Source organism: Microtus pennsylvanicus, chromosome 20 (assembly GCF_037038515.1).
Source record: "Microtus pennsylvanicus isolate mMicPen1 chromosome 20, mMicPen1.hap1, whole genome shotgun sequence".
Classification (NCBI taxonomy): domain Eukaryota; kingdom Metazoa; phylum Chordata; class Mammalia; order Rodentia; family Cricetidae; genus Microtus; species Microtus pennsylvanicus.
The window spans coordinates 38,485,885-38,513,493 of record NC_134598.1 but is presented as its reverse complement, the minus strand read 5'-3'; the positions used below and the strand labels follow the sequence as shown (position 1 = coordinate 38,513,493).

General features: G+C 42.7%; 1 protein-coding gene across 3 annotated transcripts; it reads left to right on the top strand.

Annotated features, from left to right (window-relative positions):
* Prdm4 (PR/SET domain 4) lies at window positions 1-27,609 on the top strand. Of its 3 annotated transcripts, none has more exons than XM_075954643.1 (12): window positions 1-142; window positions 374-580; window positions 5,393-5,526; window positions 8,446-8,631; window positions 11,634-12,428; window positions 14,168-14,317; window positions 15,158-15,276; window positions 16,777-16,862; window positions 17,914-18,041; window positions 20,237-20,551; window positions 22,075-22,243; window positions 26,113-27,609. In XM_075954643.1, the coding sequence occupies exons 3-12, from the start codon at window positions 5,394-5,396 to the stop codon at window positions 26,417-26,419; spliced, it is 2,388 nt and encodes a 795-aa protein (XP_075810758.1). In that variant the 5' UTR covers window positions 1-142; window positions 374-580; window position 5,393; the 3' UTR covers window positions 26,420-27,609. The 3 variants fall into 3 exon arrangements, with proteins under 3 accessions (XP_075810758.1, XP_075810757.1, XP_075810759.1); XM_075954642.1 differs by having other exon boundaries at window positions 133-280; XM_075954644.1 differs by lacking the exons at window positions 1-142; window positions 20,237-20,551 and having other exon boundaries at window positions 445-580; window positions 26,113-26,564.

The window sequence follows — 27,609 nt, the reverse complement described above, 5'->3', positions numbered from 1 at the left end:
GCGCACGCGCAGCGACTAGGCGGGGCGACTCTGCAGAAAGGAAGGTCGCGGCGCAGGGAAGCCGGAAACGCGCCCGGCGTGGCCGAGAAACCGGAACGCACCCCGGGAGGGGGTGTGGCCCTGAGAAGGCGGGACTGACTGGGTAGGGCGGGGCGGGCGGGAACGTTACGGGAGCCGCAAGCGGGGCTTGGGGTCCCGGGCGAGCAAAGGCGCTCGGGCTGAGCTCCGGCCGGATGAAGAGCCGAGCGGGTGGGCCGGTGCTCCCCAGCGCGGGCCTCAGGTGGGCGAGGCGGCCGGGCGGGCCGGGCTGGCCGGGCGGGCTGGGCGGCCGGGCGGGGAAAGGTCGTGGCTCATCACTTTTCTCCCCTTCCAGGTCGGCCAGCCGGGCTGCCAGCGCTTCCGGAAAGACAGCCCCGGGCGCGGCCCAGCATGTCCGGCCCTTGGCACGGTGCGCGGCCGCCGGCCCTCGGAGACGTCGGGAGGTCCGGGGAGGCGTGGCCACCAGCGAGATGTTCTAGCACGTGACCCCGGCCCCGGCGCTCTCCCGTCGGACGCCGGTTCCCTGCACTTGCCCGCGCAGGTGAGGTGGGCCGGGGAAGCCGGGGAGATAGCGCCGGAGGGGGAGTCTTTGTGTGCCTTCGGAATGCACGTGTGACAGGTTAATGGGTTGGAGCACCCGAACCTACTACCCTTCCCCCCACAAAAAAGTCCATCCAGAGTACTAGTTGGTTCCAGGTGTGAGTGATTGTTCAGAGTAACTACACGTTATTAGCTGCTTGACACTTTTTCCTGTCTCTGAGTTATTGTAGCGTTTGTTGTTTCGAGTCGTCTGTTTTTGTAGTGTCATCACCCTTCACCTTTATGTTTTCCGGGATGCAGCCAGGTATGATGAAGTGCGGAGATTTAATTATTAATTGTGCAAACTAGGTGAATTAGAAGGTACTGTGCCAAAACAGTATAGAAACAAACCAAAGATGGAGTTGTGTTTAGCTGGTATTTTTTTCAGAATCCTTTAAAAAGTCTGTTTAGAATGTGGAAGAGGAAATGCATTGAATGAAATTATTGGGGCTGGTCGCTGCGTCTTGCAAAGTGGCCGTACTTTTCCAGAAAGCAGCGTGAGGGCTGAACCTAACAAGTGATTATGTAGGTTGGTTAAAAACATAAAAACGGAATGATTTGCTGACGGTGTGAGGAAGACGGAATTCAGTATCTTTAGGCCTTGACTTGATGTGGGACAAGTGGGTAGCGTGGAATTGCCGATTCGATTGGGAAAACCTGTTGAGGATCACAATGTTTGTTCCTTCCTAATGTCTTTTATCTTTGAATACTTCTTTTTGGTTTATGGCTGTTGAAGTCATCACATTTTAAAGACTCACAACAAAGCAGAGATGTCCTGAGCCTGATCTGAACTGGTTTGAGAAGGCCTAGGGTTTCACACCGATGTTTATTCTAACATGATGTACTTTCAGAATACGAAGTGAAGACACTTCACTCTGCTCTAAAATGTTACTGTAATCGGTATGTTGTAGGCTTTATGGTGCCAGCGGTGATTTTGTCTTATGGTTGCAGCTGGGAGAAATTAGAGAGTCTGTTGTAAACCAGCTGAAGCCTAGGAACTTGTCAAGTTAAAGTAGCATGGCTGCTTTAGGCTACAAGGAGTTTCCACTCTTGTGCGAGGATAGTGTACCTCATTTACTAGTGCTTGTCACGGTCTTTCTGTCAGGGTGATGAGTGGGCATTGCTTTCAGGTCTTTCATACTTAGTTGATGTCCAAAAGCTAGTTTTATGATAACCCTATGGATATAGTATAATTCAAGAAACAAGTTTACGTAGAGCTTTATACCTCACATTTAGTCTAGTCCTGATACAAATAGGACTCTGTAAACAGCAAAAACATTTTGTTTGTAATTTGTTACTAGGCTAAGAAAGAGGTTGGGCCTCTTAAATTAGTTCTGAGCTCCAAACTCAGCTATACCTCTGACTAGTTATGTAAGTGTAGTTTATTTTTTAAACTCAAAATCTAGGCTTTCTAATCGTTAAAATGGAGTTAAAGTGCCAGTCCAGGACTGGAGAAATGGCTCAGTGAATAAAAGCACTGACTGTAGGGTGCCTCAATTCCAGTTGGGTCTCTGGAACCCACATAAAAAGCTGTGTGCAGGGGTGTGCATCTGTAATTCTAGCATTTCTAGGGGACATGGGAGGCCAGCACAGAGAATCACCTTGGAGCTGGCAGATCACTGTAAAGACCCTGTCTCAACAACATAGAAGTTGAGCACTATCTCCAGACTTCCATGTACATCCTCAGCCCTCTTCATCACACACATACATGCGTGTTAATTAGAAAAAGAAGATTACAAACTAGCTAACACTGGTTGCTATGACAGTACATGACAAGAAGCGATTTAAGGAAGATGGTGTATTGTGTTCAAGGGGACACAGTCCATCATGGTGGGAGGCTAGTCAGTCACATTGCAACCTGTAACCTGGAAGCAAAGAGAAATGCTGGTGGTGGGTTTGCGTTCTCATTTTTATTTAGTACGGGATCCTACCCCATTGAATGTGGGTATCTCCCCACCACATTCAGTGTGCATCTTACCTTGTCTTTTTTTTTTTTTTTTTGGCTTTTCGAGACGGTTTCTCTGGGTAGCTTCTTTGGAGCCTGTCCTAGAACTCGCTCTGTAGACCAGGCTGGCCTCTAACAGCCTCCTGAGTGCTGGGATTAAAGGTGTGTGCCACCACTGCCCAATCTGCATCTTACCTTTTCAATTAAACCTCTCTGGAAACACCCTCATAGACAGTCAGAGCTGTGTGCCCAAGTGATTCTAAGTCCACTCTAGTTGACAGTGAAGGTTTAGCATCATAGAGCCTTAAAGTATGTAGTGTAGGAGAGGCAGGAGTAAATTACTTAACCCATCGTTTCTTAAGTACAGAGTATGGTGGGAGGTTGTTAGAGATTTCATTTGAATTGTGTTCTGTCCATTGTCTGTAAACGATAATATGGTCTCTAAATCCTGATTAGAAACCCATGTGTATGGGCTGGAGAGATGGCTCAGAGCGCTGACTACTCTTCCAGAGGTCCTGAGTTCAATTCCCAGCAACCACATGGTGGCTCACAACCATCTGCAATGAGTTCTGGTGCCCTCTTCTGGTATACAAGAATACACCCAGGCAAAACACTGTATACATAATAAATAAATAAATTAATTAATTAAAAAAAGAAATGACTTGATAAGTCAAGAGTGAGAAAAGAAAAAAAAACCAATATGTATATATTTGAAAATACTTATTTTTAATTATATGTGTGTTGTGCGTGCGCGTGCCTATCCTGTGTATGCAGGTGCCCTTGGAGGCCTTAGGAGGGTGTGAAACCCCATGGAGCTGGAGTACAAGGTTTAAGATGTGAATGCTGGGAACTGAACATGGTTCCTGCAGACTGAACTCAGGTCCTCTGGAAGAGCAACAGGGCTCTTAACCCGTGAGCCATCTCTCCAGCCCTATATATTTTTCTTTTGAGACAAGCTATTGCTATATATTGTAGACTGGCATTGAGTTTATGTTCACTACAGGGTAAGCTTGGAACTTGTGGCCACCCTTCTGCCTTAGCCTCCCTACTTCTGTGCCCTCCCAGCTAACTAAAACTAATGCCTGTACATAACAATGGCAGTTAATGGCCTTTTCTGTTGGGAGCAGTGAGACCCCAGATTCTGAATTCCTTGTAAACAACTTGTTTTCCCCTGATTTGAGTGCCTACAGCTGCTCTGAGCACGAGACCTTCAGGAGTTCCTGATGGCAGGAGAGTGGTTTCTGGTGGGTTTGGCTGGGGCGTGGCTGTCTCTATATAATCTGCTCCTGAACACAATAAAGGGGGCATTCTTGGGGAAGTCAAGGATGACCTGTGTCGCTGTCTCTCTCTCTCTCTGTGTGTGTGTGTGTATTTTAACCTCCAGCCCCCTTGCCCGAAGCTCGTGAACTGGGTGCCAGCGCACAGAGCGCAGACATGGGGGCGCGGTGCGCGGCATTTTCACTCGTTATTCTCTTGTAAGATGTGCTCCGTGACATTGAAGAAGGGCTGTACAGAAAAGGTGATTTCTTGGTTCTTCAGCCTTCTGAAAATGATCTGTGTATTAAGAGTCTGATGTGTTGGAACATCTTTGGCAGTCCTTTACAGGATGATTGATGCCCTTTTATTGAGCTGCTTTGTGATTTGAGGCAAATATTTTATCTTTGAGCCTTAATTCTTCATTTGCCTTACTTTCCAGAATTAGTTTTGAAGATTCAAAGTTGTTTGAGTAGAGTTCTAGCAAAGCTTGCTTGATGGCCCTATGTGCGGGTATTAAGGCTGTTAGATACTGATGACTGTCAGTGTGTGAGGGTATTAAGGCTGTTGGATAATAAGGTATGGATACTGATGACTGTCAGTGTGTGAGGGTATTAAGGCTGTTGGATAATAAGGTATGAATACTGATGACTGTCAGTGTGTGAGGGTATTAAGGCTGTTGGATAATAAGGTATGAATACTGATGACTGTCAGTGTGTGAGGGTATTAAGGCTGTTGGATAATAAGGTATGGATACTTATGACTGTCGGTGTGTGAGGGTATTAAGGCTGTTGGATAATAAGGTATGAATACTGATGACTGTCAGTGTGTGAGGGTATTAAGGCTGTTGGTCAATAAGGTATGGATACTTATGACTGTCGGTGTGTGAGGGTATTAAGACTGTTGGTCAATAAGGTATGGATACTTATGACTGTCGGTGTGTGAGGGTATTAAGACTGTTGGTCAATAAGGTATGGATACTTATGACTGTCGGTGTGTGAGGGTATTAAGACTGTTGGTCAATAAGGTATGGATACTTATGACTGTCGGTGTGTGAGGGTATTAAGACTGTTGGTCAATAAGGTATGGATACTGTTAACTGTCAGTGTGTGAGATCCTTAGGCGAGCATGGTGCTTCTTTATGCCATTGACAATATGAATTAGACTCAGGATTACTTTTACCTCACTATAAAAAGGGTTAGTAAAACTTCAAGTACTTTAAAATAGAATGTCTAAAAGCTACTGGTTTGAGCAGGTAAGCCCAATGGAAATAGTACCTATCATGAGAAGAAAAGATTGGGTGGTTTAATAAACAAAATAAGCCACTATAGCCAGAGCTGTAGATTGTTGGCTTGTGTGTTTGGTGCTTGTGTAGGTTTTGGAGCAAGGTAGATGGAATTCAAGTCCTGTATATGGTATGTGACATTGACCTGCATAGTTAACTCGGAATCACAGTCTTTCTTGTGGTTTTCGAGTCATGTGCGCGCAGAACAGTTGGTCAGGTTCCATTCCCCATCCCCAGAGTCTCGGCTCTTTTAACATGAGCTTACTGAGGTGGTGTATGCTCTTTCCTAGGATGAATGACATGAATTTGAGCCCAGTGGGGATGGAGCAGCTGTCTTCATCCTCTGTGAGCAATGCCCTGCCAGTCTCAGGAAGTCACCTGGGTTTGGCTGCCTCTCCCTCTCACAGCACCATCTCTGCCCCAGGTGAGTGGGAGCCACTGCACTCAAACATTGTGTTCATTCAGCTCTGAGTGTGTTTCAGGGTACAACAGAGAAACTAGTGAGCGGCCTCTGCCAAGGGTTTTGTGTAGTTGCACCATCCTAATGGGAGTAGCATTTTTTTCTTTTGGGGTACTCTCTTTCATTTAGAGCTGAAATTGACTTGGCTTTTTATCCAGGGCTTCTCATACTCAACTGATTGACACTGACATTATGTCCCTAATTAATAGATGAGGATTAGGCTAAATTTTCTCTGAAGTTCCCGAAACATTTAATTGGGCTTGTTTTAGGTTGGAAACTGAGCATCTGTGGGAACATGCAAGGCCTGGCTTTGTGGGAAAGTGGTGAGAGAGATGGAGCTATGTGGGGCTCCCTGTGAGCATGGGCAGAAACAGGAGAGGAAGCTCATTTTTTTTCCTCTCCTAGGCCTAAACACTTAAGTCCCATTTTTTTGTTGTTGGGAGATTTTGTTCTATTTGAGAAGAGGTCTTGAATCCAGTCTTTTTTTTTTTTTAAAGATTTATTTATTTATTATGTATACAGTGTTCTGTCCACACGCATGCCTGCAGGCCAGAAAAAGGTGCCAGGTCTCATTACAGATGGTTGTTAGCCACCATGTGGTTGCTGGGACTTGAAAACTCAGGAACCTTTGAAGATCAGCCAGTGCTCTTAACCTCTGAGCCATCTCTCCAGCCCCTTGGACCCAGCCCAGTCTTAATATAACCAGGGTGACCTTGCACTCTTGATCTCTGGCTCCACCTCTCAAGTGCTGGGATTATAGGCCTGTGCCACCACACCTGGCTCTGAAACCCTTTGTCTACTTTCTTTCCCTCTCCTAGTGAAATGAGAAATGGGTAAACTATTGATTGTTAAGGATATGTAGCCTCATAATATTGTATTGGACTTATGCTTAGTATTTTAAATAATGTGTAAAAGATGTTTAAGTAGTTATTTGTAGAGAATTTTATCCTGAATTAATAAAATGCAGCAGCCAAGCCAGATTAACTAAAATTAACATTTCCTTCCTTAAAGTGTCAACACAAGAGATTTTAAAAAAATTAAAGTTTATTTGTGTGATTTGTTGGATTCATGTTGAAAACATGGTGCTTCTTTACACACTGATAATCTGAGGCAGATCCAGGATCACTTTTGTATATACCACATATGTGCATTGTGCCCACAGAGACCAGAAGGAGGGAGTCAGATCACTTGGAATTGAAGTTTCAGATGGTTGTGAACTACCATGTGGGTGCTAACACTCTGAACCTGGGCACTTTATAAGTGTAGCAAATGCTTTTAGCTGGGCCATCTCTCCAACCCCACAAAATAAAGTTATAAAAGCATAATGGTGTATGCTATAACCTCAGCATTTAGGCGTATAGGCAGGAAGGAGGAGTTGAAGGCCAGCCTTGGCTTTGAAACTTTAAAAGAACTGTTAACCTGTCTGTTTATCTCTTAGGCATTTCTTTAGAAGATAGTCTTTAAGAAAAGGCTTATATTAAAAAATACTCCCTTTGACCAAAATATGCAAATCAGCACTAAGTTGGTGGGTTTTCATTTAACGCTTGGGCACAGGAAAGGTCGTTTAAACATTTCGTACATGGGTATAATCCAGGGTGGGTAAAGTTCAAACTGTTTTGATTATAGAGTATAACACGTAGAGAAAGGGCTGAAAAGAAACACATATAGATCCATATCTGACTTTAATGTGGATGGATTCCAAGTATAGACATACCTGGATTTTGTTTGTTACATTTTTAGACAGGGTCTCTCACTATGTTGCCCAGGCTTGGCCTAAACTCAAAATCTTTCTTCCTCTGCCTTCTTGGTACTGGGATTACAGTAATGTACCACCATGCCAAGCATTTGAGTGTTTTAAAAGTGAAATGTGTAGTGATTCAAAAGGGAAAATAAAGCTTTAAAAAAGCTATCACTGGTTGGGTGGTGGTGCACACCTTTAATCCCAGCACTTGGGAGGCAGAGGCAGGCAGATCTCTGTGAGTTCAAGGCCAGCCTGGTCTACAAGAGCTAGTTCCAGAACAGGCTCCAAAGCAACAGAGAAACCCTGTTTCGAAAAACCAGGAAAAAAAAAAATAACTGCAAGAGACCACACCTGTGAACAGTTGTTTTTTTTAATTAAAATTTACCTTAAGGAGTCATTTTTTACTCTTTGTAGTGATGTGTAAGTATATGCACATGAGGTTCTGGCCTGGACCTAGAGTAACAGTGATGTGGCTGCTGGGAACTGAACTCTGGTCCTGCTGGAACAGTACATGCTCTTAACCACTAAGCCATCTTTCCAGCCCCTTGTTTTTTTTGTTTTTTTTTGTTTTGTTTTGTTTTTTTTTAAGATTTATTTATTATGTACACAGTGTTCAGCCTCTATGTGTTCCTGCAGGCCAGAAGAGGGCACCAGGTCTCATTACAGATGGTTGTGAGCCACCGCGTGGGTTGCTGGGAATTGAACTCAGGACCTTCAGAAGAGCAGTCAGTGCTCTTAACCACTGAGCCATCTCTCCAGCCCCTTGTTTTTGTTTTTAAAGTAATTTGTTCTCTGAGTTGTTATTCAAACTAGATTGTTAATTGTTTTGGTGTTTGGGAGAAACAACTGGAGGACCAGTTTCGCACTTTAAAAACAATGTGCACACGTACACACTAATCTGAGGGCCAGGTTCGGTCATGCACACTTGTAATCCCAGCATTCCACTAGGTCAGCCTGGGCTACATAGATCCTTTCTGAGAAGTAATCTGGGGACTGGGAATGTTTGGTTATGGTATAGATGTTATCCAATAGTGTCTTGGGTTACAAAGGGAGATTCTTTTGTTTCTCTAAATTCTAAGTTTTGCCAGTGGTTTTTAGATACTAATCTAAGATACTAATTAAGAAAAAAAATTTTTTTCAAGGTCTCCCAGTGGCAATTCCAAACCTGGGTCCCTCCCTGAGCTCTCTGCCTTCTGCCTTGTCTCTGATGCTCCCCATGGGCATTGGAGATCGAGGGGTGATGTGTGGGTTACCCGAAAGAAACTACACCCTACCTCCACCGCCTTACCCTCACCTAGAGAGCAGTTACTTCAGAACTATTCTACCTGGTAAGTTTTATAGCTGTTGAGTTGGGGGAAGATAGGGGAATGGGGGATGGAACCCTTCTACCTGGTAAGTTTTATAGTTATTGTGTTGGGGGAAGATAGAGGAATGGGGAATGGAACCCTTCTACCTGGTAAGTTTTATGGTTGTGTGTGGGAGGTGGATGGAGCCATTCTGACCTCAGTTTTTGGAGATTAGGATTAAATATCTTTTTCTCTGTTGTTATTGGATAGCAGTCTCTGGATTTGTTGATAATTGTATGCTTTGCTTAGAACATGCATATGGTTTAATATGAAAGAAGCAGTTTGGTAAAGATAATTCTTTTTCATAGCGTTATTAGTGTAGTTTTAATCTTTTAAAATTGTTTTCGTTTTGAAGTGGTTTTGGTTTTTTGGTGGGGATTGAACCTAGGGCCTCATGCATGATACAAAGGCATATTACCACTGAGCTACTCCGAAGCCCTTTTTTATTTTGAGATTGGGCAACTGCCTATATAGCAGAGAATAACCTTGTTTCCAATTCTCTTGCCTTCCACCTTCAAAATACTAAATTACAGACATAGGAAGTTTTTTTTTTTAATTTTTTTTGGCTTTCAAGATAGGGTTTCTCTAGCTTTTGAGCCTGTCCTGGAACTAGCTCTTGTAGACCAGGCTAGCCTCGAACTCACAGAGATCCATCTGCCTTTAAAGGCATGCGCTACCACCACCTGGCAGGCATGGGGATTTTTGTTGTTGGTTTAAGACAGGGTCTTGCTTGTAGTCCTGGAATCTGCTGTGTAGGCAGGGCTGGCCTCAAACTCAGTGTCGGGATTATAGATGAGCTCCACCACACCTGGTTTATGTTACGTTTTTTTCTTTGCATGTGTATGAGTGTGCAGGTATGTGTTGGTGCGTGTGGAGGCTAGAGGTTAATGCTGGTTGTCTTACTCAGGTGTATACGGGTGTGCAGGTATGTGTTGGTGCGTGTGGAGGCTAGAGGTTAATGCTGGTTGTCTTACTCAGGTGTGTACGGGTGTGCAGGTGTGTGTTGGTGCGTGTGGAGGCTAGAGGTTAATGCTGGTTGTCTTACTCAGGTGTGTACGGGTGTGCAGGTGTGTGTTGGTGCGTGTGGAGGCTAGAGGTTAATGCTGGTTGTCTTACTCAGTTGTTTTCCACCTTACAGAGTGAAGCTGGGTCTCACTGGACCCAGAACATGCTGAGTTAATAGTTTGTGTTTCAGTGATCTGTGGGATTATAGGTGGGTCACCACACCCTCCTGGAATTTTACATGGGCATTGGGGATATAAACTCAGGTTTTTTAGAGTTACATAGCAGTGATTTGTCTGCTGAGTAATCTTTCAGTTCCCTATGGTATAATTTTGTTTTATTTATTTATGTATTTATTTTTGTTTTTTTGAGGCAGGGATTCTCTGTGTAGTCCTGGCTGTCCTGGAATTCACTCTGTAGATTAGGCTGGTCTTGATCACTCCTCTGCTGCCTGAGTATTGGGATTCAAGGTGTACACCATCCACAACCCCCCAACTCCAGCTAACCAGTTTTTATATAAAGTGAATATTGATTCTGTAGTAATTCTAGATTACCAGCTATCTGTACTGCTTAAAGTTTATTGACTTTTTATTCTGTTCTAAAAGTATTATATATACTCTTTCAGACAGTTTAGCAAACAGGGAGAAAGGGAAGCCACATTGTCCTTCTATTGGACTTGTGGTTTTTTGGGAGTACTGATGGTTATGGTTTTCATTATTTAAGACCATGATTCTCTACCGTTGTGTGTCTCTTTTACTTTGTATTTGTCCTGCTACTGCAATGGTTTTCATACCCTCTCTCCATCCTCCTCTGAAATAGGTTTTCACTGTGTAGCCCTGGCTGGCCTAAGAACTAACTCACTGTGTAGACCAGGCTGACTTTGAACTCAGACCCTTGCCTGCCTCTGTGCCAAGTGCTGGAATTACAGGAGTGTGCCTTCGAGCCCAACACCCATAATGGTCTTTTTAGATAACATACTGGTAATTCCAATGTTTAGGAGGCTGAAGCAAGGATATCAGGAATGTAGACTAGACTGTGTCTGTCTCAGTATTGTTGGGCAGCTTGGTTTTTCCAGGTTTTATTGTCATTATAGCTGATGTTCTTAGCTATTATGGTGTTTTTGTGTACATTTACAAAATAACATTTAGGCATTTAGGGAAGGTTCTTGTAAATGGAACATTTTATTCAAGACAGTGTGGTCATTTTTGGGTTCATAATGTGCTGTGTTTTAATATATACTCTCCTACCAGAAGTACCTCAGATGACATCCCATAGCCTTAGAAGCATAGCTGTGGACTTGAGAAGTAGTTTAATAGTAAGACTTTTTTTTTTTTTTGAGACCCTGGATCTGATCCTAACAGGTCCCCCGCAAAAAAAGTTCCTGTAGTTTCGTTTGAATCAATTTGCTTTGATAATTTTATATAAAAGTTCTTAAATCATTTTATTGCTTATTTACATATTTTATTTATTTTTATTTATCTATTTATTTTGTTTTTTGAGATAGCGTTTCTCTGTAACAGCCCTGGCTGTCCTGGAACTCACGCTGTAAACCAGGCTGGCCTCGAACTCACAGAGATCCTCCTGCCTCTGCCTTCTGAGTACTGGGATTAAAGGCATGCGCCACCACCGCCTGGCTGGCTATCTATCTACCTACCTATCTTTCTTTTTCTTATTTATTTACTTTTTGTAGGGCAGCTTTTAATATCTTAGGACCGAAGAATTGAGGACCACATAGAGATTAGAGATCCCATTTAGGGTGTGTCTAGTTGGCTTTGTCAGATCAGCTTCATGTGTTTAGGATTTGAGTTTCATAGAGAAACTCAGAATGGTGTATGTACTACTTGTATAGATATTGATTAAAGAAGTAGCAGGATTTTTAACTCAGTTGTATTTGTAAGGAAAATGGTTCCTAGCACTTGAAATTTCTTATATATAATAACAGTGTGATAATATCTCTTCTCTGATATCTCTTCTTTTCTCAGGCATTTTATCTTACTTGGCTGACAGACCGCCTCCTCAGTACATCCACCCCAACTCTATAAATGTTGATGGTAATACAGCGTTGTCTATCACCAACAGCCCTTCAGCACTAGATCCTTATCAGGCCAATGGAAATGTTGGATTAGAATTAGGTGTTGTTTCAATAGACTCTCGTTCTGTGAACACACATGGTGCCCAAAGTCTTCATCCTAATGATGGCCATGAAGTGGCATTGGACACAACAATCACTATGGAGAATGTTTCTAGGGTTACCAGCCCAATCTCTACAGATGGAATGGCAGAGGAGCTTACAATGGATGGTGTTGCAGGAGACCATTCGCAAATCCCCAATGGCTCCAGAAGTCATGAACCTCTCTCTGTGGATTCTGTGGGCAACAACCTGACAGCAGACACTGTAGGACATGGTGGTGTGATACCCATTCATGGGAGTGGTCTGGAGCTTCCTGTGGTCATGGAGACAGACCACATTGCAAATCGGGTCAATGGGATGTCTGACAGCGCCCTCAGTGACTCCATCCACACTGTGGCCATGAGCACCAACTCTGTAAGCGTGGCACTCTCTACCTCACACAACCTCGCCTCTCTAGAATCTGTTTCCCTCCATGAAGTTGGCCTTAGCCTAGAGCCTGTGGCTGTCTCTTCCATCACGCAGGAGGTTGCTATGGGGACAGGTCATGTAGATGTATCCTCAGACAGCTTGGCTTTTGTACCACCTTCGCTGCAAATGGAAGACTCCAATTCAAACAAGGAAAACATGGCAACCTTGTTTACAATTTGTGAGTGTGCTTCTCTGTTCTCTTCTGGAAATTCTGGGTTTTGTTTTTTAAAATTACATGTGTTTGAGGGTTTTGCCTGCATGCATGTGCATGTACCACCTGCATGCCTAGTGCCTGCAGAAACTAGGACAGTGTTGGATTCCTTGGAACTGGAGTTACAGATAGTGTGAGTCATCATGTGGGTTCTGGGAACCAAACCTGGATCCTCTGCTAGAATAGTGAGTGCTCTTAATTGCTGAGTCCACTCAATACTGGTTTTAGAATGCCATTGTTTTGACTAGTGTTTGGTATAGTCTGATGTTAGTTAAGGGAGTATAGCAAGGAATTTCACTTTGCTATTTTTCTTTGCCCTCCTATTATCCTTTTATTAATCTGATGCCACTTTTTCAAGTCAGATAATATATGTGCAGTTTATTGGTTCTTACATTGATTTCTTGGAGCAAACAGACAGTATAGTCATGTCTGTATTTTACCAGTTAGTTGTAGCCCTGTGATATGAAGGTATCTCTCAAACAGCCTTACAGGAGTGAAACTTGACACAAGTAATCTTGGTGATACACATTGTGTTCTTTCAGCATGTGCCAGAAGATAAAAATGCTATAAAAGTGACCACTTTTATAACTTTGGGAAATGTATATTGCTATGCAGTGGTTTGTCTTAGACTGTATGAATCACGACAGTTAGGCATGTAAAGGTTCTGTATAAAAATGGTTGATTTGTTGGTTTTCACTTTGTTCTTAAGCCATGCAAGAAACTTCATCTGCGCACTGTCTGCTGTGCTCTGCCAGATGCAGGGGGCAGGGCACAGTTACCAAGAGTACAGACCTTGAGGACTTGTGCCTGATGGGAAGCATGGATGAAACACAGGCCACTGTAGTACATAATAACAGTAAACGTGTCATGATGGGATTCATGGTGCTTACGAGTCTGAAGAACAAGTAACTAGGTGTGGAAGGGTGAGCATGCCAGCCACAGAGGGCAGCATATGTGTTAGCATAGGCCTGAGGACATTGTAGGAAGACAGGCGTTGGCACCTGCGCGTGCCTAGAATGAAAAGAATCATACATGGTTCAGATGGCCGCAGTGGCAAATAGGGCTGAGGCAACAGTCTCCTAGGGAGACAAGTAAGAACAGAACGTACCCGTAAGGGTTCTAGGAGTAGACTGGTATGGGGTTCTCCTGCAGTGTGTGAGCCGTTAGATTTGTTGGAGGCAAGTATTGTAGGGAGATAATGCTGAATTTCAATGCAAGGTGATTTTCTGTCTTCACAGAAATAAGATGAAAAAAGTAAACCTTTTGTGGAATTGTCATTTAGAGAATGCAGGTAGCATAAGGGGAGGTGTTAGAAAGAAAGCTCTGTCTCCTCCATGAGACACACTACATAAACATTATGCTGGAAGGTGGGGCTGAATCCGTTTTAGATGCTGATTCAGTGTGTAAGGTGCTCAGTAGAGATGTCTAATGGAGTTCAGGAGGGATTACCTAGAGGCATGACCATGGCAGTGGGAAGAAACCATCTGGTAAGGGTACAGAAGAGCTTTCACATAGAGTGAACAATCGGGTCCAAAATTCAGAAGGCAGTCAGTGAGAAGCCCCTCTGTATTGGTCTTTAAAGTCTATGATAAATGTAATTAAGACCCTTCTTACTGATTAATTTAGTAATTAGCATTTGATACCAAATGGAAATTTAACTTACGTGTACTATGCCCATCTGTGTCTTTCACGCATGCTGTCTGCAGGGTGCACTCTCTGTGACCGAGCCTACCCCTCAGACTGCCCTGATCATGGCCCAGTGACTTTTGTTCCTGACGCACCAATAGAGAGCAGAGCAAGGCTGTCCCTCCCAAAGCAACTTGTTCTCCGTCCATCCATTGTGGGGACAGAAGTCGGTAAGAATACTGGAAGTTTCCTTTCCTTATGGGATGGAGTTGTCAGTCTGTGTGTAATTAGTGATTTGTTGACCTAGATAGAAGTCAGTGATTTAAAATGTATACTGTTAGGGAATGGCTGACTTCTGATGGTGAGAACAATAAAGCCTATGAAAATTTAGGGTTGAAGTCTCCCCTGAGAGTCAGAATTGAACAGAAAGACAAATCCTGGCCTGAGTCTGTGGAGACCTCTGTTCTCAGCTGTTCCGTCCAGTCACAACTACCATGCCACCATGCTGTGCCCTTTGAAAATATGAAATTAGGTTTATTATTTTTCAGCCATAGCTCAGGGATGAATCCTGAAAACACTAAACAGCTCAGATAATACATGCAATAAGATATTTCAGGAGCTTAATTTATATAAATTGCTTTTTTTGATAAACTGTTCCTTGGTCTCTTGCTTATTCCAAAATAATATGGAGGGATGTAGGTTTTGTTTGTATACAGAGGGATTTGATTTTGCTTTTTCTGTATTTCAGTTTAATGTATGTGTGCACATGCGCGCGTGTACACTTGGCATGTTTGTGCGAATACATGTGCACACATGCCATGAAACACTTGTGAAGGTCAGAGAACAACGTTTGGTAGTGGAATCATCAGGCTTTCAGGGCAAGTACCGACCCATCTTTCTGGTCTGTTACTGTAGGCTTGGACCCACAAGTCTTAGCTGTCTAGGGTGGCTGACACATCAGAAATTGTTAGCGTTAGTGAAATGAGATTTTTTGTGCGGGTTGAGCTCCTGCCTCAGTACCCTTGTTAGCTGTTCAAGTCATTCTGTGGTTGGTGTCCTTCCATTGATAGGTGTATGGACTGCAGAAACCATTCCTGTGCGGACTTGCTTTGGGCCTCTAATTGGTCAGCAGAGTCACTCCATGGAAGTAGCAGAGTGGACAGACAAGGCAGTTAACCACGTCTGGAAGGTCAGTGTTGAAGAAACTTCTCTGACTTTTGGCTGCTGCTGTAACCCACTCTGGCTTCAATTTCTGAGTCCTCCTCTTCAGCTTCCCAAATGTTGGAATTATCCATGCCACTGTCATGCTTGACATTTCGGGTTGTTTTCATTATTTTGTGATAGTTTAAAAAGGGACAAGTCAGCCGGGCATTGGTGGCGCACGCCTTTAATCCCAGCACTCGGGAGGCAGAGGCAGGCGGATCTCTGTGAGTTCGAAACCAGCCTGGTCTACAAGAGCTAGTTCCAGGACAGGCTCCAAAGCAACAGAGAAACCCTGTCTCTAAAAACAAAAAGAAAAAAGAAAAAACAAACAAAAAAAAGGGACAAGTCAAAGTTATGCAAGACTGAGAGTGCATTCACCTGTCCATTATTTATTTTGTATTACATTCTCTTATTTCTGGTGTAAAAGCATTACAGCAGTGTACCAGCTGCTGAACAAATAGGGGATAAGCCGATACAGTTTTTATTGTATGGATTATTGCAGTGATTTTGGTCTCTTTCAAAGATTTATCTGTATTTTTTATGTGTGTCTGAATGCATGTGTCCCACTTTGTGCAGTACCTGTAGAGGCCAGAAGAGGGTGTCAGAGTCTCTGGAACTGGAGTTATACACACTTTGAATCTCCATGTGGGAGCTGAGAACTGGACCCAGAGTCTCTGCAAGAGTAGCTACTGCTCTTAGCCATCAGGCTATCTTAGCTCTCATTTTAATCATTTTAAGCATTTTGATTTCTTGTGACTGCTGAAGCTATGAACTTTGTTTATAAAATAAATGTGTTGGTTTTTTTGTTTGTTTTTGTTTTTTGGTTTAATTTCAGTTTCGTTTTTTTTTTTTTTTGAGACAGGGTTTTTCTGTGTAGTCTTGACTATCTCTGTAACTCACTTCATAGACCACACTGGCCTCAAACTCAGAGATTGCCTGCCTCTGCCTCCTGAGTGCTGGGATTAAAGGCATGCCTGACATAAAAGTCACTTTTAATTAACCAAACATTCCTTTAATATTTGAAATAAGGAATAGTTCTATAATTAGTTACAATTATTTCTCTAGTTTCCTAATGGGAACATGAGGTTTTGACATCAATAGCTATATTAGTAGCATATTAATATAGAATCTTAAAGAATGCTGGGTACAAAAGTGAAACAGGGAGGCAGTGCATCATAGGGGACTTTAATTTGGATGTCTGACTGGAAAAATGGGTGGGGGTAATCCTCTGTCCTTAGGAGACAGTCATTCCCACTGTACCTACCTGGTAGTGTTGGTAAAGACAGACAGATAGACTGTATTTTACCTTCTTAGCCAAAAGGCATTCAAGAATGACTTCATTCTGTACTTGGAGCAGCACCTCAAGACTGCTGATGCTCGCTCTCATGGGTCTGGAGACAGGAAGGGGGTGACATGAACATAGAGAGGGCGCTAGCTCATTACTAACCGAGTTCTCTTGATGTGTGTGCTTGCCTTCTGTTGGCAGATCTACCACAGTGGTGTCCTAGAGTTCTGCATCATTACAACTGATGAAAATGAGTGTAACTGGATGATGTTTGTGCGCAAAGCCAGGTAAGGGGGGGCTTAGATGGGGGCTGTTACCATTCAGATAGTTTTTTAGTAGGAAACTTTACACAAAATATGCAGAACACAAGTTACCACACTTGACATGCTTAAAGCCCAAGCCTTTCCAGCATTCATTCTGTTGTAGCTGATTGGGTGACTGTAAAGCAGAGTATGTCTTTTTTAAATAAACATTTTATTCAGCGTCTGGTGCAGTGAAGAATGATACACTCATCCATGAGTTTGCCAGGGAATGCCTCTTCATATCAGTGATAGTCTTTTTCAGGCTTTTATTGGAGTTAATTTTTGTTAGCTTTCTGTCTTTATATATTTGGCATAAAGAAAATTTTAAGACTTCATGGGCATTGTGACTCAGGCCTATGTTACCCAGCACCCAATACTTGGGAGCCTGACGCAGGAGGATCCTCTACAAGTTCGAGTCCAGTTAGCTTGAGCACGATTGGGACCCTCAACATTAACAGGAACACTTCATTTTATTTACCTTTTGATTGTTTTGAGATAGGATCTCATTATGTATATCAGGCTGGCCTGGGACTTGGAGCAATCCTGTCACTACCTCTTGAGTACTGGGATTACAGGTGTGAATTACCCATGCCTAGGTACCTCTTTACTCATTGTGCATCTAGTAACAGTCTGTAGTGTTTCTGACTGTAAAGGATAACCACCTATGTAACCCAGTAAGTTTTTTTTCACAATCCCTAATAGGGTAGATAGAGAATGACAGAAATGATAGAATAGTTCCGTCTAAGCTTTTATATTGGGTTCTGCTATAGAGGACTTGACATGTCTAGTGTATATTCAGAATTACTGTACTCAAGGGGTAGGATTGATTGCCTAGTTTGTGTGAGGCTTTAGTTTGATGCACAGCACTGAATAAAAAGCACCCTTAAGCCAAGTATGGTGGTGTACACCTGTAGCCCTAGCTGATTGGCAGGCTGAGTGAAAAGTTAATTGAGGCCAGGAGTTTACAACCAGCCTGAGCAACATAATGAGGTCTGTTCTTTTATACTTGATTGATCTTTTCCATGTGACTATGTAGGAACCGTGAAGAACAAAATTTGGTGGCTTATCCCCATGATGGAAAAATCTATTTCTGTACCTCACAAGACATCCCCCCTGAAAATGAACTGCTATTCTATTATAGCCGGGATTATGCTCAACAGATTGGTAAGTCTGTGACCAGTAAGAGAGTTCGCCACTACTTTTATTGTTCATAAATAAAGCTCGGGAGTCATGTATTAGGAATAAACCTGATAGATCCACGGAGCGATGGAGCAAGGGTCAGCTGGCCATCTTCTCCACCTTCCCAGATTGAAAAGACCTGTCTGTCTTTCCAAGTCCTCCTTCCTCTCAGTGGCTTTCTATCTTCATCTGGGTTGGCCTGAAAACTCTATGGTTTATTATAGTCAGCTGAATTGGACTTCACCCTCTGAATCAAGGTTTAACTCCACTGGCAGTTTTGAGAACAATACAAACAAATCTCCCATGATAGATTTCACAGTGGTAGCGTTATGAAAGCAAGTTGTTAGCTCTTTATGTATGAGGTGACAGAAATCTGTAGTTCTTCACTAGGTTGTTACTGTTTCAAATAAATAATCTTTTGTGGTAGGACTTTGAATCAGGGCTTGCAAATCCCTGAAATTGCTTTTTTGAACTTCTTGAAAAGTTAGCAAAGTCCCTTGGGTTTGATTTAATGTGTTTTTTGCCTCTTTCCAGTGTGTTACATTGACAAGTTTAAGACTCTGTGCACTTCAAAATGCAAATGATTTCCCAAGGAAAAATATCTTTTTTTTTTTTGCTTAATCTTTTTTATTGTTATTTATAAATCATTTACTTTTCTTCTATGAGTGTCTATATGCATTTTCTTAAGCCTGTTTTTTTCCACATAAATTTTTAATTTTTAAAATTATTTTTATTGAGCTATATATTTTTCTCTGCTCCCCTCCTTTCCTTCCCCTCTCCCCTTCTACCCTCTCCCATGATCCCCATGCTCCTAATTTATTCAGGAGATCTTGTCTTTTTCTACTTCCCATGTAGATTATATTCATGCACGTCTCTCTTGGGTCCTCTTTGTTGAAGTTCTCTGGCATTGTGAATCGTAGGCTGGTTTTTCTTTGCTTTATGTTTAAAAGACACTTATGAGTGAGTACATATTATATTTGTCTTTCTGGGTCTGGGTTATCTCACTCAATATGATGTTTTCTAGATCCATCCGTTTGCCCACAAATTTCAAGATGTCATTTTTTTTCTGCTGTGTGGTACTCCATTGTGTAAATGTACCACATCTTTATCCATTCTTCGGCCAAGGGGCATCTAGGTTGTTTCCAGGTTCTGGCTATGACAAACAATGCTGCTATGAACATAGTTGAGCACATGTCCTTGTGGTATGATAGAGCATCCTTTGGTTATATACCCTTAAGTGGTATTGCTGGGTCTTGAAGAAGGTTGTTTCCTAATTTTCTGAGAAATTGCCATACTGATTTCCAAAGCAACTGTATAAGTTTGTGCTCCCACCAGCAATGCAGAAGTGTTCCCTTTACCCCACAACCTCTCCAGCATAAGTTGTCTAAGTGTTTTTGATCTTGGCCATTCTTACAGGTGTAAGATAGAATCTCATAGTTGTTTTGATTTGCATTTCTTTGATGGCTAAGGGTGTTGAGCATTTCCTTAAGTGTTTTTTCAGCCATTTTAGAGTCATTTGTAGAGAGTTCTCTGTTAAGGTCTGTACCCCATTTTTTTTCTTGGATTATTCTTTTGATGACCAGTTTCTTGAGTTCTTTGTATATTTTAGAGATCAGCCCCCTGTCTGCTGTGGGGTTGGTGAAGATCTTTTCCCATTCTGTAGACTGCCATTTTGTCTTGTTGACCATGTCCTTTGCTTTACAGAAGCTTCTCAGTTTCAGGAGGTTCCATTTATTGTTTCTCTCAGTGTCTGTGCTGCTGGGGTTATATTTAGGAAGTGATCTCCTGTGCCAATGCATTCAAATGTACTTCCCACTTTCTCTTCTATAAGGTTCAGTGTGGCTGGCTTTATGTTGAGGTCTTTGATCCATTTGGATTTGAGTTTTGTGCATGGTGATAGATATGGGTCTATTTTCATTCATCTACATGTTGAATATGCTTTCTGAAAAAGATCTTAATAATCCCATGTTTACCAAGTACTTTTTGTGTGTTCTGGTGTACTACTTTAGTTGACAGGAATTTGGCACTGAACAGGGAGTTTTTGTTTGATGGGTAGTGAGCAAGTTAGATATTTAGGCAGAAGGGGAAATTCTTTGATTTCTTTTAATCATCAGTAATTAATGCCAAGAATAATTTTGAAATTAAAGTAACAAGGAGATACTGATTTTATTTTTTTAAAGGTGTTCCTGAACACCCAGATGTGCACCTCTGTAACTGTGGCAAGGAGTGCAATTCCTATTCTGAGTTCAAAGCTCATCTGACCAGCCACATCCATAGCCATATCCCTGGCCAGGGCCACAGCAGCAGCCATGGGCCGAGCCACAGCAAGGAAAGGAAGTGGAAGTGTTCCATGTGCCCCCAGGCTTTTATCTCTCCTTCCAAACTCCACGTTCACTTTATGGGTCATATGGGCATGAAGCCCCACAAGTGTGATTTTTGTAGCAAGGCTTTTAGTGATCCAAGCAACCTGCGGACACACCTCAAAATACATACAGGTAAGCTGTACTGAACTATCGACATGGAGTTTTTATAGCAATTAGAAATTGTAGCCATAAAGACTTGTCTGAAGAAATTATTGGAGGTAAAGTTGTACTATTATCATAGAAAGTATGATGGCTGTAGGTAGGGTGTCACTGGGTGGTGGGAAACCTAAGGCTACCAGGAGTGTTACTTCCAGTTACATTTTAAAGAGTCCTACTGTGTAGCCTGACGGAGTCCGGAAGAAGGTAACTAGTGCTTCCATTTTAGCAGACGGAGTCCATCAGAGCACCCAAGCTTCCCTTTGTAGCTCTTCCTGCCGTTCTTCAGGAGTGCTCAGTAAACACCGCTGTTCCCATGTTTGAGCTTCCGTCAGTTTCTGCAGCTCTTAAAAAATGACTTATTTGTATTCTGTGTTATGTGTATGGATATTTTGTCTGCATGTATGTAATCCCTCAGCTCTTTCCCCCCATGCGTACTACAAAATAACCAGTGAGATTTTTAACTTTCCTGGTTGACTTGTCTGTTCTACAAATTACTAAAAGGAGTTTTTTCTTCAGTCTCCATTTCATTAAGACTGGGTGCTTGGAGCAGAGACCATGTGTCCTTCAGAAACACTCACTGTACTTTTTCTTTTCTCCTTCCCTTACTTCTTTCCTCCCTCCTTCCCCCCATATCATCTGCCAACCCCTGTATCTAGAGTTTTCTTAAAATATACTTAGAAGGATTTGATTTAATTTTTGCTTTGTGAGATCATGCTGTGTTTAAAAAAAAGAAAAATATTGTCTGGACCTGTAGACATTTGCTATAGTTTGTGAGTTGTTATCTCTCTCTCTCTTTCCTTCCTCTCTCTCTCTCTCTCTCTCTCTCTCTCTCTCTCTCTCTCTCTCTCTCTCTCTCTCTCTCTCTCTCTCTGAGTCTCATTAGCTATAGGCTAGCCTCATACTTCATTGCTGAGAATGACCTTGAATTTCTCTCTTTCTCTGTGTAATAGTCCTGACTGCCCTGGAACTCACTCTGGCCTCAAACTCAGAGATCCACCTGCTCCTGGCTGCTGAGTGCTGGGATTAAAGGTGCACGCCATTGCCTTGATTTTCTGACCCTCTTGTATCCACTCTCCAAATGCTGGGCTCTGAGGCATGCACCACCATGCCCGGCTAATGTGGTGCTGTTAGTTGTATCCAGAGCTTTTAGGTATGCTGGGTAGGCATTCTGTCAGTGGTTACATTGCTAACCCCACATTCTTATAAATTAGCTAGGCACTGATATAATACTTTTTGTTTTTCTGTCTTCAAAGTTTGTATCATGTGCCATATGTACGTTTCGATAAGAGGTCTTAGGAGGTCATGTTTACTGGCTTTAATTTAGGTTATAAATGGAATGGCCTCGACTGTTTTTAGGTAGGTAACATAGGGGATGAAGTGCTAAGCACATGTCAGTTTTGCTTGATTCTTACTTGGACTGTTCTCCAGACGTGCCTGCTTGTCTGAGAATCTGTAGTCACTTCATTCTCAGTGTGATGTTGTGGGTTAATCTGCAGGTCAGAAGAATTACAGGTGTACTTTGTGTGACAAGTCTTTCACCCAGAAGGCCCACCTCGAGTCCCACATGGTAATCCACACGGGTGAGAAGAATCTCAAGTGTGATTACTGTGACAAGCTGTTTATGCGGAGGCAGGACCTCAAGCAGCATGTGCTCATCCACACACAGTAAGTACTCTGCAGTGAGATGTTCCCTGCCCCTGCGGTGCTGAGTGAGCATCTGGTTCTTGCCCCTGTTCAGGCTGTTGCCTCCTTTGTTCCAGGTCGCCAAGGAGTGCTTAGGTTTTATTGTGGAAGATTTCACTTCCCTGTTTCTTTCCTTATTTTTATACACTCTTTTTTTAAAATTTTCATTTATTTTTATTTTATGTGCTTTGCTGTTTTGCCTGAGTGTATGTCTGTGTGAGGATGTTGGGTCCCCTAGAACTGGAGTTACAACAGGACAGTGGTGAGCTGACATGTGGGTGCTAGGAATTGAACCTGGGTCCTCTGGAAGAGCTCTCCAGCCCCCTTTTATACATTGTTTTTATTTAGTTTTTATCTGTGTTTTTAAAACATTTCACTTATCAATACGTTTTTATATGACCTCTGATGCTCAGCGTTGTGTTAGGAGATAGATACAGAGAGGAAAGACATGGTCTTCAGAGAGCTTCAAGTCTGGGACGTGAAACAATAAGTAGTTGCCATGCTGATTTGCATGGGAGGTTGAAGACCTTGGAGAAGCAGCACTTCAGCCGGGTACAGCAGTATACTCCTATAGTCTCGTCCACCAGGACACTGAGGTAGATGGAGGATTGTGAGTTAGAGGCCAGCAAAAACAACAGGGCTGCTGGGGAGGTGGCTCAGCAGTTATAAGCACTGACTGCTCTTGCAGAAAACTTGGATCTTATTCCATGGTTCCACATGTTAGGCTCCCAACAACCCATAACTCCAGTTCCAGAGGATCCAACACGCTCTTCTGGCCTCTGTGGGTACCAGGCAGGCAAGTGGTACAGAGATAATACATGCAAGCAAAACATTGGCACACGTAAAATTAAAAATAGATCTTAAAAACAAAATAAAGGGTTGGCAATACAGTTAAGTATTAGAACAGTTGTTTAGTTTAAGATCAGGGGTCCAATCCCCATACTGAAGAGGGGTACGTAAGCCAACCCGAGGGGTCTGGTTGAGCTTAGTCATAAGGTCAGTTAGAATTAAGAAAATGGGTGGAGTAAGGAAGGAGAATGGATGATTCTAGATGGTATCAGGGTGTGAAATAACAGAGGCAGAAACACAGAAGCAGAATGTGTGTGGTTTTTTTGTTTGGTTTTAGTTTTTGGGTTTTGTTTTTTAGGCAGGGTTTCTCTGTAACAGCTGTAGCTGTATTGGGACTCACTCTGTAGACCAGGCTGACCTCAAACTCAGAGATCCACCTGAGTGCTAGGATTAAAGGCATTGGCTACCACCATCCTGTAAACCTGATTCTTTATGTTAGAAAATAGAGTACTTTGGAGAGAGTGGTGAGAGGCAGAGCCTATGCCGTGAACAATCACTTTTTTGAGGTAAGATGTCATGTGTCCCTGGCTGGCCTTGAACTCACCATGTGGTTAGGGATAACCTAATGCAATGTGGGTGCTGTGATCACAGGTATGTGTTGTTTGTTTGGGGATCCAGTTCAGGCTCTAGGTGCTAAGCAGGCATCTACTAACTGGGCTACTTCCCTGTTGAAGGTCGACCAAGGAAATTAAATTTCATTCTCAGAATGCTGGTGCGCTGTGACAGATCTACTCCCTACTCACTGCCTTCGGGAGTAGTTCTGTGCTGAGGGTGTATGTGTGTGTTGAAATTGTGGTTAACAGAAAAATAATTTAGCATTTTTTAAGAGTTTAGTTCACCAATATTGTATCTGTGTAGTTGTGCAGACTCTGAGGGACTGTAAGGAAAGGGGTGTTGTGACATACCTCCTCTGTGAAGACTGTGCTGTGTGGTGGACAGAGGGCAATTCAAGGGGTCTAGGGTTTAGGGGGATGTCAGGCAGCAGATTGCCTAGCAATGTTTTACTGAATCTGGGCCTAAGAAATGGTCTCTCTTGCAGTAGTCATAGTGGTGGTAGGCAGATGTAAATAGAATTTGTTGTCCATTGTCCTTAGCTTTGAACAACTGTTAGAAGAGGGAGAATTCACTGTGTCTCTGTGTAGCTCTGGAGCCTGTCCAGGAACTCTCTCATAGACCATGCTGGCTGGCCTTGAACTCACAGAAATCCGCCTGCCTCTGCTCCTGAGTGCTGGGATTAAAAGCTTGCATCACCACCACCCGGCTTGAGCTTTATATCCTAAAGAGTCTCTGGTTTTAGCTCTTTTGCCTGCTTTCTAATCACAGTATAACCAGAAACACTTCACAGCTGAGAGCCAGGATCTATACCTTAGTTATTAGCTCAGGTTGACCCCAGCCTCCTGATTAGTGGGGGTCACAGAGAGATACCACTGTATCTGCTACCATTACAAAGAATCTTTTAAGCTTATTGATTTGTATTTGCTTGTGTGTATGATACAAGCATGCCATAGTTTTCATGGGGAGGTCAGGGGACAACCTGTGGATTCTTCCCTTCCTCCACGTGGGTCTTGGGGATTTAACTCAAGTTGTCAGACTTGCTGAGCCATCTTGCTGGCCCTATAAAGGATCTTTTACAACGAAGTCATTAGTTTCATTTCTAGTGTGAAACTTTGGAAAATTGGACCCTGATTATTAAATAGAAGTTGTGTGAGAGCTTGAAAGCTCTCTGGGGTCGTAGAAATTCTCTCATCAGTGCAGATGCATATAAGAACACTGTAACAGCAGCATCCTAGTGGAGAAAGTAGCCATAATCAAGTTGGACATTGGGCACTTTGCAAAATGAGCCAGCCATGGGATATACTAATTTTCAGAATGTCTCTGGCAGATGGGGATGTTATTTCTTTCTGAATACCACACAATGTAATTTTGTGGGGAAGTTTTGTTCACCTGTTGAATGTAGGCTGAGTTTTTATCAGGACCACTGGTTCCCTAATACCCACACAAAGACTTACTATTAATTATAAATGCTCAGCTGATAGCTTAGGCTTGTTACTAACTACTAGCTTTTACATTTTAGATTAACCCATATTTCTTATCTATGCTCTATGGCACATTCATCTCTCTGCATCTCCCGGTGACTTCCCGTGACAGCCCTCTCTCTGTGTCCACAAGTCCCGCCTAGCTACTGACCAGTCAGCTCTCACATCTTCACAGCGTGCAGAATGATTATTCCACAGCATGAGCTTCAGTTAACCTGTGTCTTTTTAACATTTGTCCTCTCTGAGGTTTAAACATAGGTTAATACTTCTTCCTTTTCTTCCTTTTGGGGCGTGTGTGCCTGCGTCCGTGATGAATCAAAATCAGGCTCCTCTACATGCTAGGCAAGTACTCTACCACTGAGATACATCCCCAGGTCCTAACCGTTCTATAAAGTAGCCGTTTTTTGTGTAATTTGTGGTCATTGTTCTTTTTATCAGGGCACAGGTCTCTATAGTTTCTGTAGCTAGTCCTATTGGTTAGTTTCAAGTTTGGTCCCCTAGAGGTGACAGTATTGTTGATATGATCTGTTTAGGGGTGAGAGATGTAGTTTTGTGGTAGAGTGCTTGGTTAGTGTGCCAAAAACAGAATTATCTTTTTTGACCTTGAAGATGGGTGCATCTTTAGATGCAAGTGTTTTTCTCAGTATATATAAGAAAAACACAAATAGAGAAATAAATGTTCATGGAGTCTTGCTTGTGAAAATATAAAACTGAAAGTCTCCAGAAAGACAGTTGCAGACTGTTTGTATGTAAATACTTTATTAATGGAAAGGAACAAACTATAGTTATGTAACTTGAGGGGAATTTCACAGGTTTCATATTCAGTGAAAGAAATCTATACTGGATAGTCCTCCAGGAAGGCAGAAGCAGCCAGTTCTAAAAGTTCCTACAAAGGCCTCGTTGAGGGAGAGTGAGTGTGTGGCTTGTCATTTATACTCAAAGCAGATGTTCTTGTGTTCCTCTTAGGGAACGCCAGATCAAGTGTCCAAAGTGTGATAAACTGTTCTTGAGAACAAACCACTTGAAGAAGCATCTTAATTCTCACGAAGGAAAACGAGATTATGTCTGTGAGAAATGTACGAAGGCTTATTTAACCAAGTACCATCTCACTCGGCACCTGAAGACTTGCAAAGGGCCCGCCTCCAGTTCCTCGGCACAGGAGGAGGAGGAGGACTCTGAAGAAGATGATCTCACAGACTCTGTGAGAACAGACGACTGTAGGATGGGCGGTGCCATTTACTCAGCAGACGAGCCTCTCCCCACACACAAATAGAAGGAAAACTGCTCGGATGGACCATGCATCTGGAAATCACAGAACCAACGCACTGCAGTGGTTTCTAATGTGGAATGCTTTCTGATCCTTCCAACCCACTGTCAAAAGTGGACTGAGTGGGATAGCTAAGGCAGTTCGTGAGGAATATCCAGATGGATTCTTTAGGGTGGACTGAAGACAAGGCACGTGTCTGCCCATTTTTAAGCAATGGGTGGCGAGGAAAGGGTCAGCTTTTGATATCTGTTCTTTATTTGCTTAGTAATTTGGGAGATGCATTTATGCCTGAATCAGTGTGGCCTTTTGTTCTTACCAATCAATATATCTCATTGTTCCATTCTTTTTTCCTCCAGTCAACATGATTTGACCCCAGCCATCCCCACTGTTGACCACATATTATGCACTATTGTAAGGTGTGCATCTCACAGCAAGAATTGCAGCACAGCAGATCGAGTGTTTGGTGACTGTAATAACACCTGCCTACCTTCTGGCCACTTGCGAGTTTAGATCCTGCTTCTCCATCTCAGGTGTTGAGGGAGCAGGTGGAGCAGCAGTCATGGGTCAGAGGACAGTGGCTGGTTAGAGGAAAAGGCCCAGAAAACCACCTCCAATGGGAGCCAAGGTTAGCCACCTGGTTATGTGTACATGTACGCCTTTATGGTTTGGCCATGTCTCTGACTTCAGGAAAGCCTTCCGTTATTCAGAGAGTACCTGGAATTAAGTATCCAAATAATGTCTGCTGGGTAGTCTCCTGTCATGGACTCACCTGACAAGACTACAGGAGGAAGAAGGGGAATGATCTTTTATGTAGGTTTACTTTATGAAAACCATTAAAATGTTGCTGACTGAAAGCAACATGTAGTTCCAAATGCATTGGTGGGTTTCAGTTAGGCCTTCCCAGTTTTCTTCCTTGCTAAAGGTCCTCACCAGCTAAGCGTAGAGGATACCAAAGGATTTGGAAGATAGAGAAGTCACCATGTGGGTCTGTTTTGAGGTCCCTGTGAGCAGGCACAGCGCTTTTGGCAAGAAGGAGAAACATCCTGAAGGTGACAGGGTTGATGGAACAACCTTGAGTAGAGGAAGGACTCTGCTGGGAAGGTTTTGCTGCTAAAGTATTTATGGGATGAATGTATTTCATTCAAATCTGTATTCCTTTAGGAAGAATTAAAATCAAAAATTTTTAATGAAAATAA